General features: G+C 61.1%; 1 protein-coding gene across 2 annotated transcripts in view; it reads right to left on the bottom strand.

Annotated features, from left to right (window-relative positions):
• Positions 1–17,853, bottom strand: part of LOC117647050 — a 28,604-nt gene extending 10,751 nt beyond the window's left edge. For both annotated transcript variants that reach the window (XM_034388532.1, XM_034388534.1), the window contains exons 1-5: positions 17,628–17,853; positions 6,187–6,213; positions 5,304–5,474; positions 4,815–5,072; positions 4,242–4,465 (exon numbers count right to left, since the gene is read on the bottom strand). In XM_034388532.1, the coding sequence (XP_034244423.1) occupies positions 4,242–4,465; positions 4,815–5,072; positions 5,304–5,354 (533 nt within the window). In that variant the 5' untranslated portion in view covers positions 5,355–5,474; positions 6,187–6,213; positions 17,628–17,853. The remainder of the gene's footprint in view (positions 1–4,241; positions 4,466–4,814; positions 5,073–5,303; positions 5,475–6,186; positions 6,214–17,627) is intronic.
• Positions 17,854–22,717: the final 4,864 nt, after the last annotated feature.

The following is a 22,717-nucleotide window of genomic DNA, read 5'->3' as shown; positions in this document are numbered from 1 at the left end:
TCGAGCTGGGGCCGCGTCATATCTTGCGAACAGTTCCAAGCATTGTACACACAACGTACACGCGTAGAGAGGGCTTCGCGCAACAGTGTTCCCTGGTTCCTTTGAACGCCACGCGGGAAAAGTTTTGAGAGAAATTTGCAGCGACGTGGCGATGGTCGTCGTCTCCGCCGCGGGTTCGACTTCCCAGACATGCATCCAGAGCTTCCGGTTTCGGGACTCATCGTGCGCACAGTGGGCCAGAAGCCGGTGGAGGCGGCCAAAACTCTAGACGCGTTTTGAGCTCCAGAGTCGCTAAATGGGACTCGAACCGAACGTGTGACCCCACCAATGGATTGCTCTCCGAACGAGGAATCCATTGGTGGTCACACGTTCGGTTCGACTCTGGAGCTCAAAACGCGTCTAGAGTTTTGGCCGCCTCCACCGGCTTCTGGCCCACTGTGGTGCGCCCACACCGTCGGGCAGGCCCGCCGTGCCAGTGTCGTGACCGGTGGTCCATCCCCGTCATGGTTGTCCCAGCCCTTCCGGAAGCTGCATCAGTTTGGCGGCCGTGAGGCTGGGCGGCCGGGCGGCGGGGCTGCCGGCTCAGCACTGTGGGACCACTGTGGGAACCGGAGGGAAGGAACCCGGGCAACCCGATCCTGGTTGTTTGCGTAGCGCGCAGCAGAGCCACAGCCAGCATGGCGTATAGCTCCCCGATGGAATGGAAGTCACTGACGGCGGCGGCCTGACGGGGCGGCCCAGCGACCTGACGACGCAGTCGCGGAATGCGGTATCTCCCTGCCAGTGTAGTGCGGCACGCTGCGGCCACGCTGCCACCCAACCCCTATGGCCGCCTATCTCTGTCGCCGGGGTGGCGTCCGAGGCGTTCGAGGCGTCCGCATCGCGTCGTCGGCCCGCGTGCACAGTGGGCCAGAAGCCGGTGGAGGCGGCCAAAACTCTAGACGCGTTTCGAGCTCCAGAGTCGCTAAATGGGACTCGAACCGAACGTGTGACCACGGAGAGCAATCCATTGGTGGGGTCACACGTTCGGTTCGAGTCCCATTTAGCGACTCTGGAGCTCAAAACGCGTCTAGAGTTTTGGCCGCCTCCACCGGCTTCTGGCCCACTGTGCCGTGTGCGAGGCGGAGACGCGCCGGCCTCCCGGACGCAGCCTTCGCAGCATGCGAGGCACACTGCGAGGCTACGCCAGGCCACGCCGGCCGGAAAGGGGAGAGCCGCTGAATTGGACACCCCGCCGGAAGTTTAATCGCAGCCCCTCATTAGAAGCGCCGCGCCGTCTCTCTCGCACTCGCGGGGCGTCCCGTGAGGGCGCGAGAGAGACGGAGCGAATCGTAAGGGCAGGCCAGCAGTAAGTACAGTGGGTCGGAAACGTGGAAAAGTGGAAATAGAACGCGATGCGAGGTGCGGCTAGACCTGTGGCGGCGGCGCCCCCCACCTCGTCGTTTTTTTGCAGTTTCCAAAAGGATGCGCTCCTGTCATTTCGCCAATCGGCTGTAATTTGCGCCCCGCCACGCCCCGCCACCCATACATGCCTGGCGAGCCTCCCAGAAAGCCAGCAGCGTGTTGTCTGGTCTGCCAGCGAGGGGCCCGCGGGGAAGGGAGGGGAGGGGAGGGAGGCACCCTCCGTGTGTCGCGATAAGAAGGGATCGCCCCCCTCCCCTCCCCTCCTCCTGTCCCTCTCCATTCCTGAAGCTCTCAGCAATCAGGATTGTCAGATGTCAGCGCAGAGGTGAACTCTGGGTTGACCCTGAGTCCTTCGTCCTTCCTAGCCAGCCCTGGAGCCTAGCCGGATTAGTCCTCAACAGGTGTAGCAGGGACGCGGGGAGGGGAGGGGCGGGGGTGGGGAGGGCGCGGCGGTGGAGGGGAGGGGGCAGTCGAGACTTTACCGATGCCCCCAGCTGATTCGGGGGATGGGGCAGCGCATCACTTGTGCTAACCGTCAGCACCATCCGTATTCGATTTCAATTTAGGTCTGCTGCCCACGCTCCGTGCACTCCGTGCGTGCTCGCTGCTGCCGGGCTTCAAAGGACCAGGGCTTGGTGCGGCCTGCGAGTCCGGCGTCGGGACGTCGGGACACTCGACTCCTCGGCGAGGACCTTCAGGACGGCGGCAGGGACGGGGCAGCGCACCCTGACCTGGCCGGGCCCGGCTCTAGCCCCGGCCACCGCCTCGGGGCATCCATCCAGCATTAGCCACTGTCTGGAGGCGTCTGGAGCGTGGCGCCCGGGAGCAAGACGAGCTCCGCAAGGTCTCCGCCAGCGTCGCGGCCACGGCGCCACCACCCGCCGGCCGCCTCGACCGCCAGGACACAAAAAGTACGGTCACGCCGCGCCACGCCGCGCCACGCACAGGTATGATGTATCTATCCGTCGCCCTTGCGTCCAGGCCGTCCAGGCCGGCCAGGCGGCCGTTGGGCGTCTGTCCGTCATCCGTCTAGTCGCCAGGAGAGAGGGAAACACGAGAGGGGCCTTGTTGTCCACGCCGGCGGACGGACGGACGGACGGACGGACAGACACGCGTTGGCTGACACATCACGCCACGGCCTCTCCGGCGACGACGGCGACGTCCACAAAGTCCTCAGAAACCCGCCGAAGTCGAGGGTTCCTCGGAGTGACACGGAGTGCCTCGGCTGGCCGTGCTGGCACACTGCTGGCCGTTTTCCGCGGAAAGTCCGGGGGAGAACAGAGCCTGCTGCCTGCGGGCTGCCTGCGGGCTGACTACGAAGAGTCGCCCCTCTCCCTCGCACCCTCGCCAGACGCGCCGTGAGTGCGAGAGAGGCGGAGGCAGGTTGCAGCCCTTTCAAGCTGGCCCGTAATCCCTACCATGTCGTCGCTCTGCCATCCCATCCCGCGTAGCGAGAAGCGGCCAGCGAAGCACGCCGAGGAAATGGAAGGGAGGGAATTGTATTTTCGTTTTGGTAAAAACATCACGTGCTACCTGGTGGGCCTGGAGGGCGTCCCCGACTAGATTAGCAGCAGCCGGGCAAGGGATGGTGGCGTGGTCAAGAGCCATGGCGTACTCGTGGCGCGCCAGGGCGGGGTCGGCCTGCTGGGCCTGCTGGCCGTGGTGACGCGTATCATGTTCGCCTCCGAAATCGATGAGGCCACGGCCGTGCGCCAATGATACCCAGCGTCCTTGGGCCTGGGCCGGGACTGTACCCACACTGTAGTGACCACCGCGCCGCGCCGCGCCACCGGTTGTTTGTCTTGTCTACTTTGGGCGGGGGTGTACCAGTGTACCTGCACTGCCGGGCCAAACCGCACTGGCGCCTCCGAGCGCGGGGCCGACGCGCTGCTGGCGCCGACCGGGGGTCGGGGTGGGTCGGGGTGTCACCCAGTGTCCGGGCCGGGTCCGGCGGGGCCGCCGTGTGGGCGGGGCAGGGCGGGGCCGGTGTCGCTCTGTCTCTCTCGCACTCGCGGGGCGTGCCGTGAGGGTGCGAGAGAGACAGAGCGACACTGTTGGGCATCTGCCTGCCTGCCAGACTGTCGTCGCAGCGCGCCCAGCCAGTGGCCCAGCAGGGTGGGGCTCCTTTCATAACGGTCGCCTCCCGCTGACCGGAAGCGTCCGCGCAAACGGAGTCAATGGCCCGGTTCGGCGACGAGGACGGCGTCGAAGAGGCGACGAGGAGGACGGGGAGGACGACGAGGACGGCGACGAGGCCGTGGCGCCGCCCGCCGCGCTATCGGCACCGCGGTGGACAACTAGTGCATCAAGCCGGCGGGCCCGCCGTCTCTCCCTTTCAGTCTATCTACAGGACCTACTCCACTCCGGCCGCGCGCTCTCACTCGCACACAAATCGGGGCCAGATATGATCGTAAGGCACTCTGGCTGGAGAGAGACAGACAGACGCATAGATTGAACGCACCGATGCGCACAGAGAGGACACGGGCCTATCGAGGGAAATTCTTCCGTGAGGGGATTCTGGGATTGGACGAGGTGTGGCGTGGCGTGGCACCGCCGTGCACCTCCCGATCCCGTCGGCCCGCCCTATCCCTTTTTTCGGTGGCAACGAGGCTAAACGCAGGCACGCCGTACGTATGCCGAGTCCCTGATTGCTCCCAGCCCTTTCGGCAGGTAAAGTCACCTTGGCGAAGGAATAAGGGGCGAAACAACAACAAAAAATAAAAATGGAGCGCAGACGCTGTTGTTTGCTTGCCGCCCATTCGAGTTTACCCCTTTCCGGCCGGCACAACAACAACAACAACAACAACAACAAGGAGGAGGAGGAGGAGGAGGCTTACCTGAACGTGGCCACCACGTTGGTGGTGGGCCATCCCAGGACGAAGGAGGTCTCGGTGGACTTGTCCACCTCGCAGACGTCCTGCAGGGCGCGCGGGTCGGCGGTGAGCCACAGGCTGGCCACGCGCACCTTGTCCTTGAGCTTGAAGTGGCCGGGGCTGCGCGGCTTGGCCACCAGCAGCACGTCCGAGAAGAGGAACAGGTGGCGCTCCTGGCCCTGCACCCCCTGCAGCAGGACAGCGGCGCGGCGACAAAGTTTTAGTTGTTGTTGTTTACACTCTGCTTTGCTTTGCGGCGCCGCGTCCAGTGCACCGGCGTGCACACAGTGGCGTGCACCGCAAGCAGAGCGACAAGCGACACCGACAGGACAGCCGTTCTCACGCTGTTGTCCTTGCTTTATTGCCTGACCCGACCGGCCGACCACACAGCCGCCACCGAAGAGAGTCGCGCCGTCTCTCTCGCACCCTTGCGGCACGCCGGCACGCCCCGTGGGAGCGACAGAGACAGAGCGGCACTCTCCGGCATCGGTCCGCAGGCCGGCGGCGTCGGCGGCGTGCGGCTTATATGGTCCTCACCGTTGTAAACTGCGCCGGCGCCTCCATGATGAACTGTCGCAGCTTGGGGGACAGCTTGGTGGCGTCGCCGTTGGGCAGCGCGGCCAGCGCGTCCGCGGAGGCCGGCGCCACGACGCCGCCGAGGACGACCCCGCCACCGGGTGCCTGCGGGCCCGGCGGGCCCGGCGCACCGTCCTCCGGGCGCACGGACTTGGTGGACAGGGCGCGCGACAGCTTGGAGGCCGGGCTGTTGCGCCGCGACATGAGCCCCTTGATCTTCTGCAAGAGAAACGGCAACTTAGCACGTGAAATGTGCAACGGGCCAGAAGGCCGGTGGGGGCGGTCAAATTACCGGACGCGTTTTGAGCGCCAGAGTAGCTAAATGGGATTTGAACCGAACGTGTGACCCCGCCAATGGATTACTCGTTCGAAGAGTAATCCATTGGTGGGGTCACACGCTCGGTTCGGGTTCTGATTAGCGACTCAAAACGCGTCTGGAGTTGTGCTTACCATGGCCAGGGGGTTCTCGTCGTACAGGTGCAGGGTGTCGTGCGGGAACATGCCCTGCACGCGGTCAAGGTCCCCGTTGGCTTGGTGGTGTCCCCGCGCCTGCGCCGCCCTCTCCGCCTCCTGGGCGGCATCCTGGCCGTCGGACGACCGTCGCAGGTCCTGCCAGCGATCCTGCCGAGCCAAACCGAAATCATGTTTTTCTCCACGTTCGCACGCGCTGGCGAGCCACAAAAACAAGAGACCCGTTCAAAAAGAACTCGGCCGTCGCTGGCGCCCCACGGCAGTGCACTGCCCGGCAGGCCGAGGTGGCCGAGGTGGCCGAAGGCACGAGGGCCGCGTTGCGCGTTGCGCGGTGCATCGGCCGGGGAATGCGGCGTGGATTTACACCTGCCGCGCGCCCTGCCGGACAGAGCGAGGCACGGGCAGTAAAAACACAAATAAAGGGGCTAATAAAAAGCCCCGGGCAACGCCTGAGGCAACGCCACTGTAGCGCCGATGGCCGGCCGGGCTCGTCCAGGCTTCAGCACCCGACCCGGGACCCGCCCCGGTCCGGTAAGTGGCGGACATTGTTCTAGGGACGCGTCCAGACACATGTAGACCGCGCGGCCCCGCCGTGTTCACGTCCGCGAGCGTGAACCGCGTGGCCGAGTCCGCAGCGTGGCGTCGACGGCACAGCGCAGCACAGCGCAGCACAGCGCAGATCAGCGCGCCGTGGTTCCGCAGCCCGCCGCCGCGCGCCGACAGAGCGCGCTGGCGGTCAAGGCGGCAGCCGCAGCGTCACGGCGCGCGAACCCCTGAACCGCCGCGCACGGCCGCACGATGGGTTGCCTACCTCGCCGGCGGCGTCCCAGCCTGGAGTCCCTCCGCGTCCACGCGCGCTCACCTGTTCGAACTTGACCAGCCGCTGGACCTGCAACAGAAGACAGACAAATATGGCGTGAGCTTCGAGTCTCGGCAGCGGGTTGCACACATTAGTCAGGCCCTGATAAGGTTTCCACCTTCCAGTCTTCCAGCGCGCGGGAAAGAAAAACATGTTTTCCTCTCCGCCGTTTTGCTTTTGCTCGCGTTTTGTTGTTTTTCTTGTAGTTTTTTTTTCGCGCTTTGTTTCGCGTCTGCGACCGACTGCGCCGGAAGCTTGGCGGTAGTACATCCGTCGGCAACATCCTTGGCGTGACCGTCACGTGACCGTCACACGCGGTGCTGACGTGACGAGGCAGTCACGCCCCGTCACAACAGCCGCGCCGCGCGGAGCAGACGGACTTGGTGGAACGGGCAGCCCAAGGTCAAGGGTCACCGGGGAGTGCCTCGACTCCAGCATCCTGAGCAGCCTCCCCCCCCCCCCCCCCGCCGCACAGTGGGCCAGAAGACCGGTGGAGGCGGCCAAAAGTCTAGACGCGTTTTGAGCTCCAGAGTCGCTAAACGGGACTCAAACTGAACGTGTGACCCCACCATTGGATTCCTCGTTCGGAGAGCAATCCATTGGTGGGGTCACACGTTCGGTTCGAGTCCCATTTAGCGACTCTGGAGCTCAAAACGCGTCTAGAGTTTTGGCCGCCTCCACCTGTTTCTGGCCCACTGTGCCCCCCCTCCGCCGATCCGATTCGCGGAGCCCCATTGAAAAATTAACGACAGCCAATCCGCGGTGATTAGCGGCGTGGTATTTATCGAGTCTCGTGTGCCTGCAGACTGATTCCGAGAGTCGTCTGCGTCGCTCTGTCTCTCTCGCACCTACACGGGACGCCCCACGAGTGCGAGGGAGACAGAGCGACGAAAACGACTCCGAGGCTGCTGGCCGGCCTGCGGCCACCTACGGCTGCCTGTCGCCGCATCGCTCATCTCACTCAAGGCGACATCATGGTGCCGGTATTCTAATTCTGGACCGGGAAACTTGATGAGTCGGGCGATAAACTAGCAGGAAAACTACTGCTACCCGTGCAAACCGCGTCACACTCACACAAACACTCTCTCACACACACACACGCGCGCGCGCGCACGTCTCTGGACGTACACAGACCTCGACTCGGACACAAACAAACTCGATCCAAAAGCATTTCCAATGTAAACGGATTTTCCACACGTGGACGAGCACAACAAACGCCGCCTGTGACCGGAGAGGTTTTCGGCCGCGAGGAGGAGTCAGAGGCGAGGGATTGGAATAATAAAGGGAAAACGAGTCCACTTGAATTACCCGCACGAAAGGCAAAGGAGAGCGGCAGGATGGGAACGAGTTAGGTTAGGTCAGGTTATTAGTACGTCGTTGGCGCGACGCGGCGACGCGCGGGGCCGGCAGCGCCACCAGGATTATGGGCCGAAGATAATGAAAAAAAAAAGGGTGGTGCGCTAGAATAACACCAACTTGTTGCTGTTGCCGTGCGTGCACTGTAAATCGGCCGTGAGTCGAAAAAGCAAACCGCGCGCCAAATCGGACGCTCCGCAGGATGAGACGACAGACGCAGGAAAACGAGATGAAAAATTGTCGGTGTGGCAGCAAAACAATCCAGCCCGCTTGTTTACCAATCTGTCTGGGGGGCTTTGCTGGCTTTGCTGGCTTTGCTGGCTTTGCTGAGGTGTGCGTGGTGGTTCGGGGGGGGGGGGGGCTGCGGGGGCCTCCGGAGACCTGTGGGGGTCTGCAGGGGCCTCAGAGGGGGGCGGGGGGGCAGGTCCCGGGCCGCCGGGCCCACATTCCAGGGCCCCAGGAATGGGAGGGGCATGGGAGGGGCAGTGGAGGGGAAGGGGGGGGGGGAGGAGGGCAGGGGCCCAAGATTCCCTTATAATCGCTTGGACGACGGCTACCCCTGGTGGACGGGACGGGATCAGATGGGATGGGATGCACAAAAAAAATGAGAAAGAAAGGAACACATTTGTTGAGACAGCGAAAATTTTGGTTCACTATGGGAATAGCGAGGGAGGAAAATGAGTCGGCGGTGCGTCATTTCGCAGTGGGGCTGCGCCTGCGCCGCCTGCGCCGCCTTCGCACAACGACTCCCGCAGCCGAGATGTTTTGGCGGGAACGGCGCAACCAGAAATCCAGTTTTCCGTCCGCGTCTCAGATACGGTCAGATGCAAAACAAGACTGTGGCGGCGAATTTATTTGACTGATCCAAACCGAGGAAAATGTCGGACACGCTAAGCAACTTTTATTTTTGTCTGTCTTTTTATCGAGTCTTGGGGTCGACGCCACACTGCCGGGGGGCCGGGGGCATCTCATGCACACACCCCATCAGTCGAGATTTCGGCCTGCCTCCCCGAACTGCGATAATGACCAGCCAGGGCTCGCGCCGTCCCTCTCGCACGCCTACGGGACGCCCCGCGAGTGCGAGAGAGACGGAGCGAGGCACAGGAAGAAATAAGCCTCCAAATGAACGTCCATTTCTGCACCGGCAGTTAGGTGGCGGCGGCGACGACGTCACGGGGCGGACGTGTGTTATTTTGTCCGGCACGCCTCGGAACGCCTTGGCAGCGCCTTGGTCGAAACGCCTTTGGAACGCCTTTGGAACGCCTTTGGAACGCCTTTGGAACGCCTCGGAACGCCTTTGGAACGCCTTTGGAACGCCTTTGGAACGCCTTTGGAACGCCTTTGGAACGCCTTTGGAACGCCTTTGCAACGCCTTTGGAACGCCTCGGAACGCCTTTGGAACGCCCTTGGAACGCCCCGCGCGCTCGGCGCCAAGAAAATGCTGTTATAATTACAACGACGCGGCATCACAATCACATTTACATCATGAGTGTGTTAGTGCGGCGCACGTCTGACCGACGCCAGCAGGGACACTGTCCGAAACACGTCCTCGTTTTATTTCTCACTCTTGAAAAAAAAAAATTGTTTCGTACTCTGATACGCAAAAATCACGATGAAAACTGTTTTTTAGTCGAGTCAGTTTGAACAATGGCGGATCAACGTAATTTCAGTCGTCTTGACGTAAACTTGTTTTCTACAGAGTCGGAGTGTGAACCCGAGAAACATAAAGGCATATTCTTGGTGATTATATCGCAGCTTCGTATCGGAGATTCATCCTCCGAGGGTAGGCGGGTCAGGGTGCGCCAGTGCGTCCGTCAAGGCGTCCGACGGCGAGATGCCCGATTTTGATTTTGGGCTAATTAATGAAGCAGAACGAAGCCCTTTTTACGGCGTCGGTTCACGTCATCGCCTGCCTCGCGCCGTTACTGCAAGTCACTTTTTGAGCAAGATACCGCCGTTCGGAGCGAAACACAGTGAAACCGAGTGGCGTGCTCCAGTTCAGGACATTAAAAAAAAAAAAGCGCAACCCGGCCGGGCGCTCCCGCTCAAACTCCTGCAACCTGTTTCATTAACGACCCATACAGAACAGATGAAATCAAAAAGTGGTCCTAAGACAAAAAAAACAACAATCTCACAAAAAAACGACTCAAATCGACTGCTGCTGGGACTTGGAACGTGTTTGTTGGCCAATTCGATCAAAAAGAGGACTCCTCGTGGACAGAAGGTCTTGAAGCGATGCAAGGACGTTCGAAAAGCGTGTCTCCGTCGCGGGCAGGCCGACGGCAGGCCGAAGGCAGGCCGCCCGTTCCTCCACCTGGACACCGAGGCCGAGACACCAAAGCGGCCGTGCCGCCCTCCCGACCAATTAGTCACCCAGGATCAGGGGAACAAGAAAAAGAGTCACCTAGGGCCGGCAGGCCCCGGCAGGCCGCTGTACCCTCCGGACCACTTCGGACCTCCCTCGCTCGTCCACACCATGGTCCGCACCGTGGTGTCCATGGTCCACACGCACGTCCGTGCGGTAATCCTCGTTGAGTCATGCGCCGCCAAGTCATGATGCCCTGGGCGGGGCGGGGCGGGGCGATGGCCCGAATCGGCGGAGGTGCTCCGCGAGATATAGCCTCGCCTCGAACCGAAGCCGCCTCCATCGGCTCCTTTCTGCCCATCCGATAAGGGCATAAGGACACACGGGGACACGAGGTGCACGCTCGCCAACGGGGCCAGTGCCCCAAAGCCAAGGCGGGGCGGGGCGGGGCGGGGCGCGGCCCTGAGAACACGCGCAGCGCGCGCGGCCCAGTCCATTCAGTGCGGCCCAGTGCACCGCGGTGGACTCAAAGACCTCAATAGCTCAATGCGCGGCGCGGAGAGGGGGGCGGGGCGGGGCGGGGCTCAAGTCGCGACGGGGAGAGGGGGCAGCGGGGCGCGAATCTGAATCCACCGTTCGGCGAATCTGAGAGGGGCCGCCACGCCGCCACGCCACTGCCAGCGCCCACGCGCCGCTCTGCGCCCCACTTCCCGTGTACCGGTCGGCCAACGTGGTTTGCTGACGGCCCCTGTCATTTCTTGTTGTTGTTGTTGTTGTTTTATTCGTGAAGAGGAGCGAGAAGATGGTGCAGCACCCTGTCCTGTCCGCTCGCTTGGACACACTGCCCCTGCCATCATCAGCATCCTGCACTGCCTGCCTCCAGCCTTACCTTGCGTCGAGCTTTCCTGGCGAGCGGCCGGTGCAGCTGGATGTGCAGCCGCAGGGTAGTCCTTCGCGGGGCGTGGTGGCGGGGCGGGGGGCGGGGGTGCGGCCGGGGGCGGTGCAGCACCAGGGGGTGGAGGTAGTGCGCCGCCTCCCCCGCCGCCCCCGCCGCCCCCTTGCCCGCCCCCGGCTCCGACCGCCACCCCTCCGAGGCGAGGGAGCCGTGCGACCAGCTGCGCGACCGCGACGGCCCCCGGCCGGGGGCGGCGCGGGGCGAGCGGGGCAGCCGGGGCAGCGGGGGCGGCGTGGCGGGGAGGCGGGGGCCGGGGGACGACCTCGGGGACGGCGGGGGCGGACCGACAATGATGTCAGTCAGGTGGCCGTTCATGTACACAAAGGTAGGCATTCTGGAGCCTGGCTCGGTCGGTGCACCCCGGAGGCCCTGGAGGCCGTGGACCGTGCGCGGACTGGTGAGGGAAAAGGCGGTCTGGCGTCACCGTGGGAACTCACACATCTAGATTCACCTTGTTGTTGTTGTTGTTGCTGCTGCTGTTGCAGATGGCCACAGAAGCCACAAAAAAAAAAAAAAAAAAAAAAACGACTCCTTCCCTTCCCTCCCTCCGTCGCTCTGAGAGAGAAACGTCCACATTTCTGCAATCTACTACTGCCAAAGGGTCGCATGGCCGCATTCACGAGCTGGTGATGCTGGCGATGGGAGATGGGGGGATGCGGGTGACGGGAACGTGCTCGGTGACTTTCTGGCGTCCGTGCGTGCGTGTCAATGACTTGTCGTGCGTGTTTTTGTTTCGGTACACACAAAACGAATCGATCACAATCGGTGCGATGGCGAATTACGTTGCCAACATGAACAGCCAAACCTCATGGTAATATCCTTCAGAGAACTCGCGCCGGCCGGTTCGGCGGGCGGCAGAAGTTCGAAAATTCTTTCCCCATCCCTGCGCGTTTTTTTGCCGTCGCTTCGTCGGCAGCGAGTGCATCGGCCTATGGCACGCACCCAGTGTAGTGTCACCGTCTCTCTCGCGCGCCGCGGCACCCAGCGGCGACGCGCCGCGAGTGCGAGGGAGACGGAGCGGCATGAAATAAAAAGAGGACCGATGAAGAACACCGGAAGTGGTGGCCTGGCCGGGCCCGGCACGGAAGCGAGGCAAAGCGAGGAAAGGGCGGTCACGGTGAAAGGCCTGCCGAGGTGACCGTGCAGTGCACCAGCACAGCAGTGCACCGCGGGTCACATTCCCCATTCGTGTGCACTGCAAAAAGTCACACGCCTACAGTGGGCGGCCAAAACTGTAGACGCGTTTTGAGCTCCAGAGTCGCTAAATGGGACTCGAACCGAGCGTGTGACCCCACCAATGGATTGCTCTCCGAACGAGGAATCCATTGGTGGGGTCACACGTGCGGTTCGAGTCCCATTTAGCTACTCTGGAGCTCAAAACGCGTCCGGGATTTTGACCGTCTCCACCGGTCCTCTGGCCGCGGTGGACACACCTACACCCGAAGGCCGGGATCCAAACCACCGCCACGGCGGCCGTGCGCTACTGCTCGGCGCGTTGCGCAAAACAACAACAAGAAAAGGGGAAAACGGAAGAGGATAGACGAAAACAAAAACAACAAAAGGCCCATTGAGGCCGGTTTGGATTTCGCGGATATGGCCCCTCCCCGCTGAATGGCGTCAACAACAAGAAGAACGCACTCTTGATCGCGTCGCCGAGGACAAAGAGGATCAGCCCCGCACCAGAGGAACGCTGAGGCGCGCGGAAAAAAAATAAAAACTTCCGCTTTCCGTGGTACGTTCGGTATTCGAACCCGGGGCGCTCGGCCAGTGCGACTCGAGGCGAAACGGACACGGGGAACACGTTCGGTTCGCGGCCATTCGCGGCGTTCGGGCCTCGGTCAAGCGCAAACACGGCGAGCAGGGCGAACCGCCGTCTACAGCACACTCATTCCGAGAGGCGTTTTCGTCGCTCTGTCTCTCTCGCACCTACACGGGACGCCCCATGAGCGCGAGAGAGACAGAGCGACGAAAACGCCTCTCGGCCTACAGTGTACGTACAGTCTTACAGTGTCGACTCGCCGGCTCGGCACACAGAGCGCGCTGTGCCGGGGCTGTGCCCGCCCTGCCCGGCCGGCTCGGCTATTTGGGGAAGAATTAGGGGACTTTTCCGGGAAAGACAATGGGCCGAGTGTTTGCGCAAAAGCGCCTTGGACCGTCGACCCCCGCGACGCAGCGCCTCGACTTTGGTCGGAACATTTCTGGAGGGGAAACAGAAATCGATCCACTCGCTGCCAGACGAAGTATTGAAAGTCGAAAACCGAGTCGCCAAGACGAGTTTTTCTTTTTCTAGTGTACGGAACGGAGGAGAAGGAGGAGGTTCGTGGAGGTAGTCGAACCGACTGCAAGTTCTTCGCGACCGACACGAGCCCCACGCAGGCACACTGTAGGCAGGCACACTGTAGGCAGCACGGCCACGCCCACTCCATCAGCCCCAGTCACGTGAGGACGGACTCCTCGGTATTTAAGAAGCAGGAAAAAAAACGAAACGCGAAAAAAAAGACAACAACAACCACAACAACAGTGCGTTCGTCTTTCGGAGCAGTAGTAGTATAGTTGGTTCAGTCAAAGTTGGCGGGCCGGCGAGCCTTTGCTATGCAGGCCTATTCTTTATGACATTATGAGTGTGGCAAACGGTCCCCAAGATGGGCCGGAACCTGCCTCTTACAAAGGGATCGAACCCTTATAATGACCGGAACGGGCGCAGTTAGCACTCAAACAATGAGACCCCCTGAAAAGAGTCGGCTGTTTAAGGGGGGAGACTCGTCATTCTCCTTCAAAAAATCAGATTTTTGTTTTTGAGTTTTTTGAATTCTTTGTGTCAAACCCTTCAATTGGGTGGCTGGCTGGTTTTGAAATTCGAAACCGTTTGGCCAAAGGACGACATTTTGTAATTTATTTTCCACAGGATAGGTTAGACCGTTCAAACTTTGAAGCCATTTTACTCAATTGCAATATTTTGGGTCTTGCGCGCACGATTTAAGCCAGACCGTTGATTGTATTGACTTCATAATTTTTCCAATGTTTCACCTCCATAAGGCCGTCAGTCTGAACTAGGATATCTTCAATCGGACAAGCGGAAGTGGCCGAAAACGGTTATTGAAATGCTTAAATTTGAATGCTTTCTTTCGTACACCTTAAAATGTAAGTTTCAGGCACTTAGGAACCACCTATTTCAATTATCCTAGTTCAATCTAGAGTACCGGGAGTCCTTTTGAAGGAGCAACAAAGACATTTATGATATGATGCCGCATTCTCCAAAAATCATGCGCGCAGTGAATTTTTGTCGTATTTTCGAGGTTTGGCAGAAAGATTACAGATCCTAGGTTATGAGGCCTAGAGTCAAACTTTTTTTTCCAAAATGAACCTTAAAAAACCAGCTTTTTATTGGAAAACCCCACTGACCCTCAAATCTATTGGAAATAGTTTTCATGTAAGCCTGAAATTTGCTAAAATTATGGTGTTAAAGACGAGTCTCCCCCCTTAAGGTTTTCTTTGGTCCTAGTCCCGCCAACTTTGACTGAACCAACTATAGCTGCACTGCAAAGCCTTCCATTCCTTCCCTCTGAGGGAATTATGTGTTAAGTAGGACAGATATGTATATGAAGAGCGACGGGGGGCGCCCCGATGTACTGGAATACGATAAATAAATTTCGAGTGAGCGTGTGTGTGAGCGTAGGTATGTGTGTGTGTGTGTGCGTATGCGCCTCCTGCATTGGCAGGAAAGACGGAGAAAAAGCGGAGAAAGGCAGGCGACGCGGCGAATTACCGTGGGATGAAACCAAGCAGCACACTGCCGCATTGTCTGTCACGTGATGGTGGGCACCGAGTGTGACGAGGCAAGAGCAGGGCAGAAAGGAAGGGCTAGCTTCTTGTGACGCACCCGGAGGCACTTGCAGTGGGGAGGCGCGGACCAAAATCCCGGAAGCGTTTTGAGCTCCAGAGTCGCTAAATGGGACTCGAACCGAACGTGTGACCCCACCAATGGATTGCTCTCCGAACGAGGAATCCATTGGTGGGGTCACACGTTCGGTTCGAGCCCTTCCTCGTAAATTCACAAACGACAATACTATTTCCACAAAAATTCGGAGTGTATGTGCAGTAAAGTCCGTCCGCGCCAAGGACGCCGTAATGTACCGTCTGCCGCTGCCCACTCCACTGCAACTGCCCGTCCCGTCCGTCCACCCGTCCATCCGGGACCTAACCTTGGACAAAAATTTTTGCCTGCGTCTGCCGCGCGTTTCGAACCCACGTCGCACACAATGCTCACTCCTCCTCGCCGTGCCCGGCCGTTTCGCATGCGGGGAGTGATGTAAGAAATCCAACGCGTGCCAATGGCTCGTGGGACGCAGGGCGGGGCGGGGCGTCTTGGAGATGCGCAGTACCTCAACAAGTGGGAGTGTATGGAGAGGGGACTGGAGCCAAACAGTAGCCTCACGACGACACACACACAGACACACACACACACACACACACGACGGCATTAGCACCCAGGAGGGCCAACACATAGGCGAGTCAAATATCAATGAAGACTGGTACACACAGAGGTGCCAGTGGGTAGTGGCAGTGTATGCCCAGCGGCCATACGCAGCGCCGTGAGATGCACACCGCTAAAAGAAAAAGTCACGACTTTTAACCGAAAAAAAATTAAGATTTTATTCCATCATTTTTGCACGTCGATTTTTTAAAACTGCCTTTTTTTCTGCTGTAGGTATAGACGAAGACCTTAAGACCTTACTGAAATTCCACGAATGAATAGCCAAATTTTGAATTCATTCAATTCAATTTATTCAATTTTTTTTTTTGCTTTTATTTTTTTTCTTTGCAAAAAGACGGCGGTAAAACAAGTTTCGCCTTGACACATTCCACGACGAAACTTTGCCGAGGGAGGGGCATGTGTGCCGTGGTGCCGCGCACGTGTGTTTGTGCTTCGCCTGCTTCGCACACTCTAGGCGGACGGCGAGGACGACGAGCACGGCGGCCGGGCGGCCACGGGGGAATCGGCCTCAAGTTGAGGTAAGCCCGGCCGGGGAAGGGGGGGGGGCACAGTGGGCCAGAAGACCGCACTCTTAAAACCTTACGAAGTATTATGAGCATACATATAACAAACTAAAATACTTTGTTATACGAAGAAATAGTTCGTAAATTACGAAGTATTTACTTTGTAAGCTTATGCATGCTCAAAATACTTTGTTATACAAACTACTTTTCTTTGTAAGGCCCAAAATAGTTTGTAAGGTTTTCTCAGTGCGGTGGAGGCGGCCAAAACTCTGGGCGCGTTTTGAGCTCCAGAGTCGCGAAATGGAACTCGAACCGAACGTGTGGCCCCACCAATGGATTGCTCTCCGAACGAGGAATCCATTGGTGGGGTCGCACGTTCGGTTCTAGTCCCATTTAGCGACTCCGGAGCTCAAAACGCGCCCAGAGTTTTGACCGCACCGCCTCCGCCGGTCTTCTGGCCCACTGTGCCGGGTGCCGGCCTGGCTAGACTCTCACCCGGCCGGTCCGGCCCGCCACCCCTACGCGGACCGCCCCGGCGCCAGCGCGCTCCATGACGGAGTCCAATTCTAGGAAGCGCCTTGCAGTGGCGCGGACGGCGTGGACGGCCAGCACTCTCGGCAGGCCGCGAGGCGAGTGACTCACGCGTGCAGTCGTGGAAGCGAAAACCGGAGGCTGCACACACTCCACAGCGCCGCGGGTCCTAGACCGCCGCGGCGCCGCGAGTTGCAAATCTATCGATTCCTCGAACGGTGACTTTCGATCCTGACGCGGGCGTCGCCTCGCGGGACTGGCAGTGTGGGGGAAGGACCGCGCCGCCGTGCGTTCAAATCCCCGCCGGCGGCGCGGGGGGAAATGGTGCTGCCGTTGGGATAGGCCTGCCTTTGCCCTGCCTGCCTGCCTGCCTGCCGGCCGTCGGCGGTCGGGATAGCCAGCCTGTTGCACAATCATATAAAGTCGTTCAAAACCGGATCGCCGGATAACCGCGGCAGTCCCTGGCTGTGCGGCGCGCAGTGCGGCCCCGCTGTGCGTCTCTCTCGCACTCGCGGGGCGTCCCGTCGACCCGCGTGGGTGCGAGAGAGACAGCGGGGCCGAGCCGTGACGGGGTGACGCGGCCGGCCGGCCCACCGAGAGGCCAGGCCGCACAGTGGGCCAGAAGGCCGGTGGAGGCGGCCAAAAGTCTAGACGCGTTTTGAGCTCCAGAGTCGCTTAACGGGACTCGAACTGAACGTGTGACCCCACCAATGGATTGCTCTTTGAACGAGGAATCCATAGGTGGGGTCACACGTTCGGTTCGAGGCCTGCTTAGCGACTCTGGAGCTCTAAACGCGTCTAGAGTTTTGGCCGCCTCCACCGGTCTTCTGGTCCACTGTGGGCCGCCAGGCCAGGCAAGCCGAGAGGCCGGCCGCACCGCCGCCAAAGCGCTCCGCCGCTCCGCCGCACGAGCAGAGGATTTGAGACTGGCGCGGTCAGTACAGTACGGAAAAGAAGAAAAAAGAAAACGATAAAGAAAAACGCTCATGAAAAACGTGCCGAGAAGGAGAGAGGATGATCGGGATTTCCAGACGCCAAGAAGTGCGAATAAAAAGTGCGAGCCATCGCAAAGTGCGAAATACATACACATCTGCGACGAACAACAGTGTGAATGGGTGAGTGGGATGGTGTGTGTGTGTGTGTGTGTGTGTGTGTGTGTGTGTGTGTGTGTGTGTGTGTTCAGGGGGCTAAGGGGAGGGGAGGGGTGAATTCTACGCTAAAGTTCCCACAGTGATACCCATGCAGCAGCAACAACAACAACTGAGGCGTAAAAACGGCCGGGTAAACAACAACAACAACCTCCTCACGGTCCGGACGTGTCCCTCTTCCTCCTAGCCGCGTTGAGGCCTACATATTGGCCGTCGACGTCGGTGCACACACTGCATGTATCACAGCCACTACACCCGCGAACTTCACAGACACACACACACGGGCACAATCACTCGCGAATGGGTTGTCGGCGGCGCTAGGCGGCCCGAGGCGGCGCGGTACGGCGCGTGGTGCGCGAGGTTCCCCGCGAAGCGCGGCTGCGCGGCGGACTGGGCGAGACACTGGACAGGCTGCCATCTCGTCCCGGCCGTCCCGCCGAGGCGGTGAGGCCTCGCAACGCCGCGGCCGGCTGCCCCCTCCCCCCCCCTTCCCGCCTCCGCCGCGTCGCGTGTGCCCGCCCGTGTGCCAGCATGGCCAACATCACGGTGGAGAGGGGCAGCGAGTGACAAGCTGAGTCACCGAGGCTGGCTGGCAAAGCCTGGCGAGCCCGCCCAGCCTCCTCATTCTCTTCTTATCCTACATCGGCCAGCCTCGTCGTCGCAAGCCCCGCCAGTGCCCTGGCAGTGCCCCACCCACACCTCATCTCCATTCTTGTGCCTCTCCCTCTCCGTTTCCTGCTTTACTTACTTCCTCGCGCCGATGTCCGCGACACCCGCGTTCGGAAACACACACACACACACACACACACACACATCCTGCACTTGCCGCCATCCCACGTTCGCCGTCTCTCTCTCTCTCTCTCTCTCTCTCTCTCTCTCTCTCTCTCTCTCTCTCTCTCTCTCTCTCTCTCTCTCTCTCCAGCTTCCGCACTGTGCCACGCCAGGCCGTGCTGTGGCGGCGCGGCCGCCTTCACGGCCACGGAGCCTGAAATGTTGTTTTGTGTTTGTGATCGGCGCCGTTCGACGCTGTTCGGCCATGAAGATGGACCTGCTGCCTATTGCGCAGCGCGCGGCGCATTCCTACGTCTCCTTCCGCGCTCAAGGTTCGTGGTTCGCGTCCCCGCGTCGCGACACACAAAAAACAGAGACGCATTTTTTATTTCCTTTCTTATGTTGTTGTTTTTCCGCACTGACTGCGCTCTGCGAAAATTGTCACCGCTGCGAAATTCAATTCGGGATTGAATGCTTTCCAAGCAATGACGGTGGGCGGACACCACGCGTCCGATGTGGCACTGGGACCCCGCCCCGCCCCGCCCCGCCCCCGCCGCGGCCGCCGCGCCCCACCGTTCCGTTTTCTTCCCTGAGATTACGGTATCCGAAGCAAACAACAGACACGCTGCATTAGCGACAGTCCGCGCGCAGTCCCATTCCGAGTCGCTCCGAGGGGCGCGCCGCGCGGGTGCGAGAGAGACAGAACGCCGTCCAAGTGGGGCAGTGTGTGATAAACCGCGACACTGTAGCGTCCAGCCGCTAAGTAGCCACCCGCACATCGGGCGAGACACTCAGGGACGAGGCACCTCCCCGACGGGCCGCGAGGAGTCACACTGGAAGTCCTGGAGGCCCCGTCGAGCCCACTGGAGTCTGTAGCCGGCGCTTAGGGACGGCCCCCGTGACACCTGCACGCTGCTGGAGTCTCTGGAGGCTGCCTGGAGCGCCTGGAGCGCCTGGAGCGCCTAGAGCGGCCTGGAGCCGGGGCCGCTCGAGCAGCTTGAGCCGCTCGTGCGGGCAAGAGCCGCGCTGGAGTGCCGCGGCGCGCGCAGCGCAGCGGGCAGTAGTTCGCCCGACGGCCGCGGCTCGGCGATAGAGCGCGCCACTGCCCGGACGGACGGGCCTGGCTGACGCGTGCTCGGCTCGGCTCGGCTCGGCTCGGTTCGGCTCGGCTCGGTCGGTGGGAGTTGTGTGTAAGGCCAGCTCTGGCCTTGAGGGATAATCGTCCATTGTGTTTCGCGGAAAGGGAGATGTAATAATTTGCTATTAGGATGTCCCCGGCCAGGTCCATCCCGTGCCCCACTCGGCCCCGCCCCGCCCCGCCCCGCCCCGCCCCAATGGCGGGGGGCATTCCACATGCGGCGGGGCGGGGCGGGGCGCGGCGCGGCGCGGAACACCTCGCACCTGCACCTGTCACGGGCGTGCCGTCCGCGTGCCTCTGGCGTGCCTCTGGCGTGCCCTGCAGTCTTCTCTCTCACACTACAAGGCGACGCGAGGCGACGCCCCGTGAGTGCGAGAGACAGGGCGAACGAGTCGGCGATAGCGAAAGGGCGCAGCGTGTCGCGAGGCCGCAGGGCCGCGATAAGCAAGGGTCACTGGGGAAAAGGGCCACGGCGACGCGGAGCCGCGGAGCCCTTACAGTGTCGTCAGACTAGTGTGCACTGCCCTCGCGACAAAATGTATCCCATTTCGCACAGGGTAATCGGCACATTCGAGTTACACTAGCCTGTTTTGCATGCAATGGCTTCCCAGGGTGTGCACTTTCGTCACGCTTTTGTCACTTCACAACGGCGTCCCTCGCGAAATGTCACTCGAGTGCATGACGCTCTTCATGCCCACGTCCGCGAGGCGCGTCCGCGGCCGTCCGCGGTCCGTCCAGGCGCCGCCGTGACGCCGTGACGCCGTGGCTCGGACGGCTCGGTCCGCGACCAGCCCCACAGCCCCACACCTCGGCGGAGGCGGAGGCCCAGAATCGGAGCAGCAGTCTCATTCCCGAGCACTGCTTCTCGCTCTCTCTCGCACTCATGGGGCGAAGGGTGCGAGAGAGACAGCGACGCAAGCAGTGCGCCCGGAATCAGGCTGCTGCTGGCGGAGTGGGCTGAGAGGCCGCCAGTCGGAGGCTGTGGACTTCATGGACCTCATGGACGCAGCCGGATGCGGACCAGCGACCAGCATAGCCTGGACCCGTCGCAGCGCAGCCCCGGCCTCATGGCGTGGCCTCATGGCGTGGCCTCATGGCGTGGCCTCATGGCGTGGCCTCATGGCGTGGCCTCATGGCGTGGCCTCATGGTGCCTCATGGCGTGGCCTCATGGCGTGGCCTCATGGCGTGGCCTCATGGCGTGGCCTCATGGCGTGGCCTCATGGCGTGGCCTCATGGCGTGGCCTCATGGCGTGGCCTCATGGCGTGGCCTCATGGCGTGGCCTCATGGCGTGGCCTCATGGCGTGGCCTCATGGCGTGGCCTCATGGCGTGGCCTCATGGCGTGGCCTCATGGCGTGGCCTCATGGCGTGGCCTCATGGCGTGGCCTCATGGCGTGGCCTCATGGCGTGGCCTCATGGCGTGGCCTCATGGCGTGGCCTCATGGCCACAGTTTTATCAGTCCACTGCAGCAGCGACACTTGACATTTCCCAGAGGGAGAAGCCACGCGGAGGAAAGCAAGGTGACTGGCGCGCGTTTCAAAAACAACAACACCAACAAGTGCGATCAGCTGGGGGCGCACAGTGGCGGTGGTCTGCAGATTAAAAATAAAAACAACGGACGGGCCACGTTCGCCAGACCACGAACGCCGCGAGAGACAGAGATAGAGAGGCAGTGACTGGCGGGCCGCCGAAAACGCCCCGCGCCCCGCCGCTTGTCGCTTTGGAACAGTAGTAAAACGGCGAAACGTCGATCGTTGTGTTTCTCTGTCGCGCATCGTTTGTTTTTTGTTTTTGTTTTTCTAACGAGGCCGGCCGTGCGGACAGCACGTCGGCTCGCTGCGCCGACCGCGCACTGCACTGGAACACCTGCTGTCGCTTCTAGTGCGTTTCCATTGTTTTGGCGCTTTTTTGGCGTCCCTGTCGTAGCTCCACCACTGGCGCCGCGTGGCCGCGCCACGCCAGGCCACGCCACGCCACGCCGCGCGGGCCTCGAGACCACGACTGCCAGACCAGACCTATTTCCCACGAGCGATAATGGCGAGCGACAAAGACAGACTCGGTCGGCCGGAGTGGGCTAGCCCGGTGCTAGCCCGGTGCTAGCCCGGTGCTGGCCTCCCCGTGTGTCTGTCTCCGTCCCTGTCCGCCTCGCGTCACTCTGTCTGCTCTGTCACGCTGTCTCTGTCACTCCGCCGTCCGTCCCGTCGCCATGCATGTGCGCATAAACCATACCACACAGACCTCCAGCGGAGCCCCCCCCTCTCTCTCTCTCTCTCTCTCTCTCTCTCTCTCTCTCTCTCTCTCTCTCTCTCTCTCTCTCTCTCTCTCTCTCTCTCTCTCTCGTGTGGGGCGTGGCGCAAGGGTGCGACAGAGACAGACAGAGAGAGCGCGTCCCGGAAACGCGGCCAGGGATGCGCAAACTTAACGGGCAGCGCGACGTAAATCACAAATTGAATTCTTAACGTTACTTTTGCTCGACGCCGTGCCTGTGTGTGTGTGCGCGCGCGCGCGCGCGCGTGTCTCTCTGTCTGTGTGAGTGAGTGAGTGTTGGCGCCGTTTACGAAATGCGGACCCATAAAAAAGCAGCGTGGCGTAAGTTACACGGACTCCACTATACGTCGGCCGCCCCGACCGGTCCGCGCGCCATCCGCCATCCGACCGCCATCCGACCGCCCTCCGACGACAGTCGATCAAGCGTCATCAGCCGCCCATTCATTTCGGACGTCGCTCGACAGTCAAGCCGAAGGGGCCGAAGGGAGGCGGAGTGGAGCGACACCGGGATTCTTCGCCAGGGTGTGTGCCACACTGTACTTACAGCGAGTCGTCAACCCTCCACTCCCCTCCCCTCCCGTCCTCCGCTCCGCCGTCGTCGCCAGCCCGGCAGTGCCCGGCAGCCAGGACGCCGTGGCGGCAGGCCTCCCTGCGACACTTGCCTGCCTTGCGGGCCGGCCCACCCCGCCGTCGGCGGGCGCCCTGCGCTCTGCACACCGCGCCTGCACAGTGGACCAGAGGACCGGCGGAGGCGGCCAAAACTCTAGACGCGTTTTGAGCTCCAGAGTCGCTAAGCAGGCCTCGAACCAAACGTGTGACCCCACCAATGGATTCCTCGTTCAAAGAGCAATCCATTGGTGGGGTCACACGTTCAGTTCAAGTCCCATTTGGCGACTCTGGAGCTCAAAACGCGTCTAGAGTTTTGGCCGCCTCCACCGGTCTTCTGGCCCACTGTGGCCTGGTTACCTCGTCACCTCGTCACTCTGAGCCGTGCTTTCGTCGCCCCGCGCGTGAGGGTGCGAGAGAGACAGAGCGACGGCGACGACGAAAGCGACTGTAGGGA

The sequence above is a fragment of the Thrips palmi genome, unplaced genomic scaffold (assembly GCF_012932325.1).
Source record: "Thrips palmi isolate BJ-2018 unplaced genomic scaffold, TpBJ-2018v1 HiC_scaffold_2, whole genome shotgun sequence".
NCBI classification, from domain to species: Eukaryota; Metazoa; Arthropoda; class Insecta; order Thysanoptera; family Thripidae; genus Thrips; species Thrips palmi.
The sequence above is the reverse complement of the archived record's forward strand: the minus strand, read 5'-3'. Positions and strand labels throughout refer to the sequence as shown.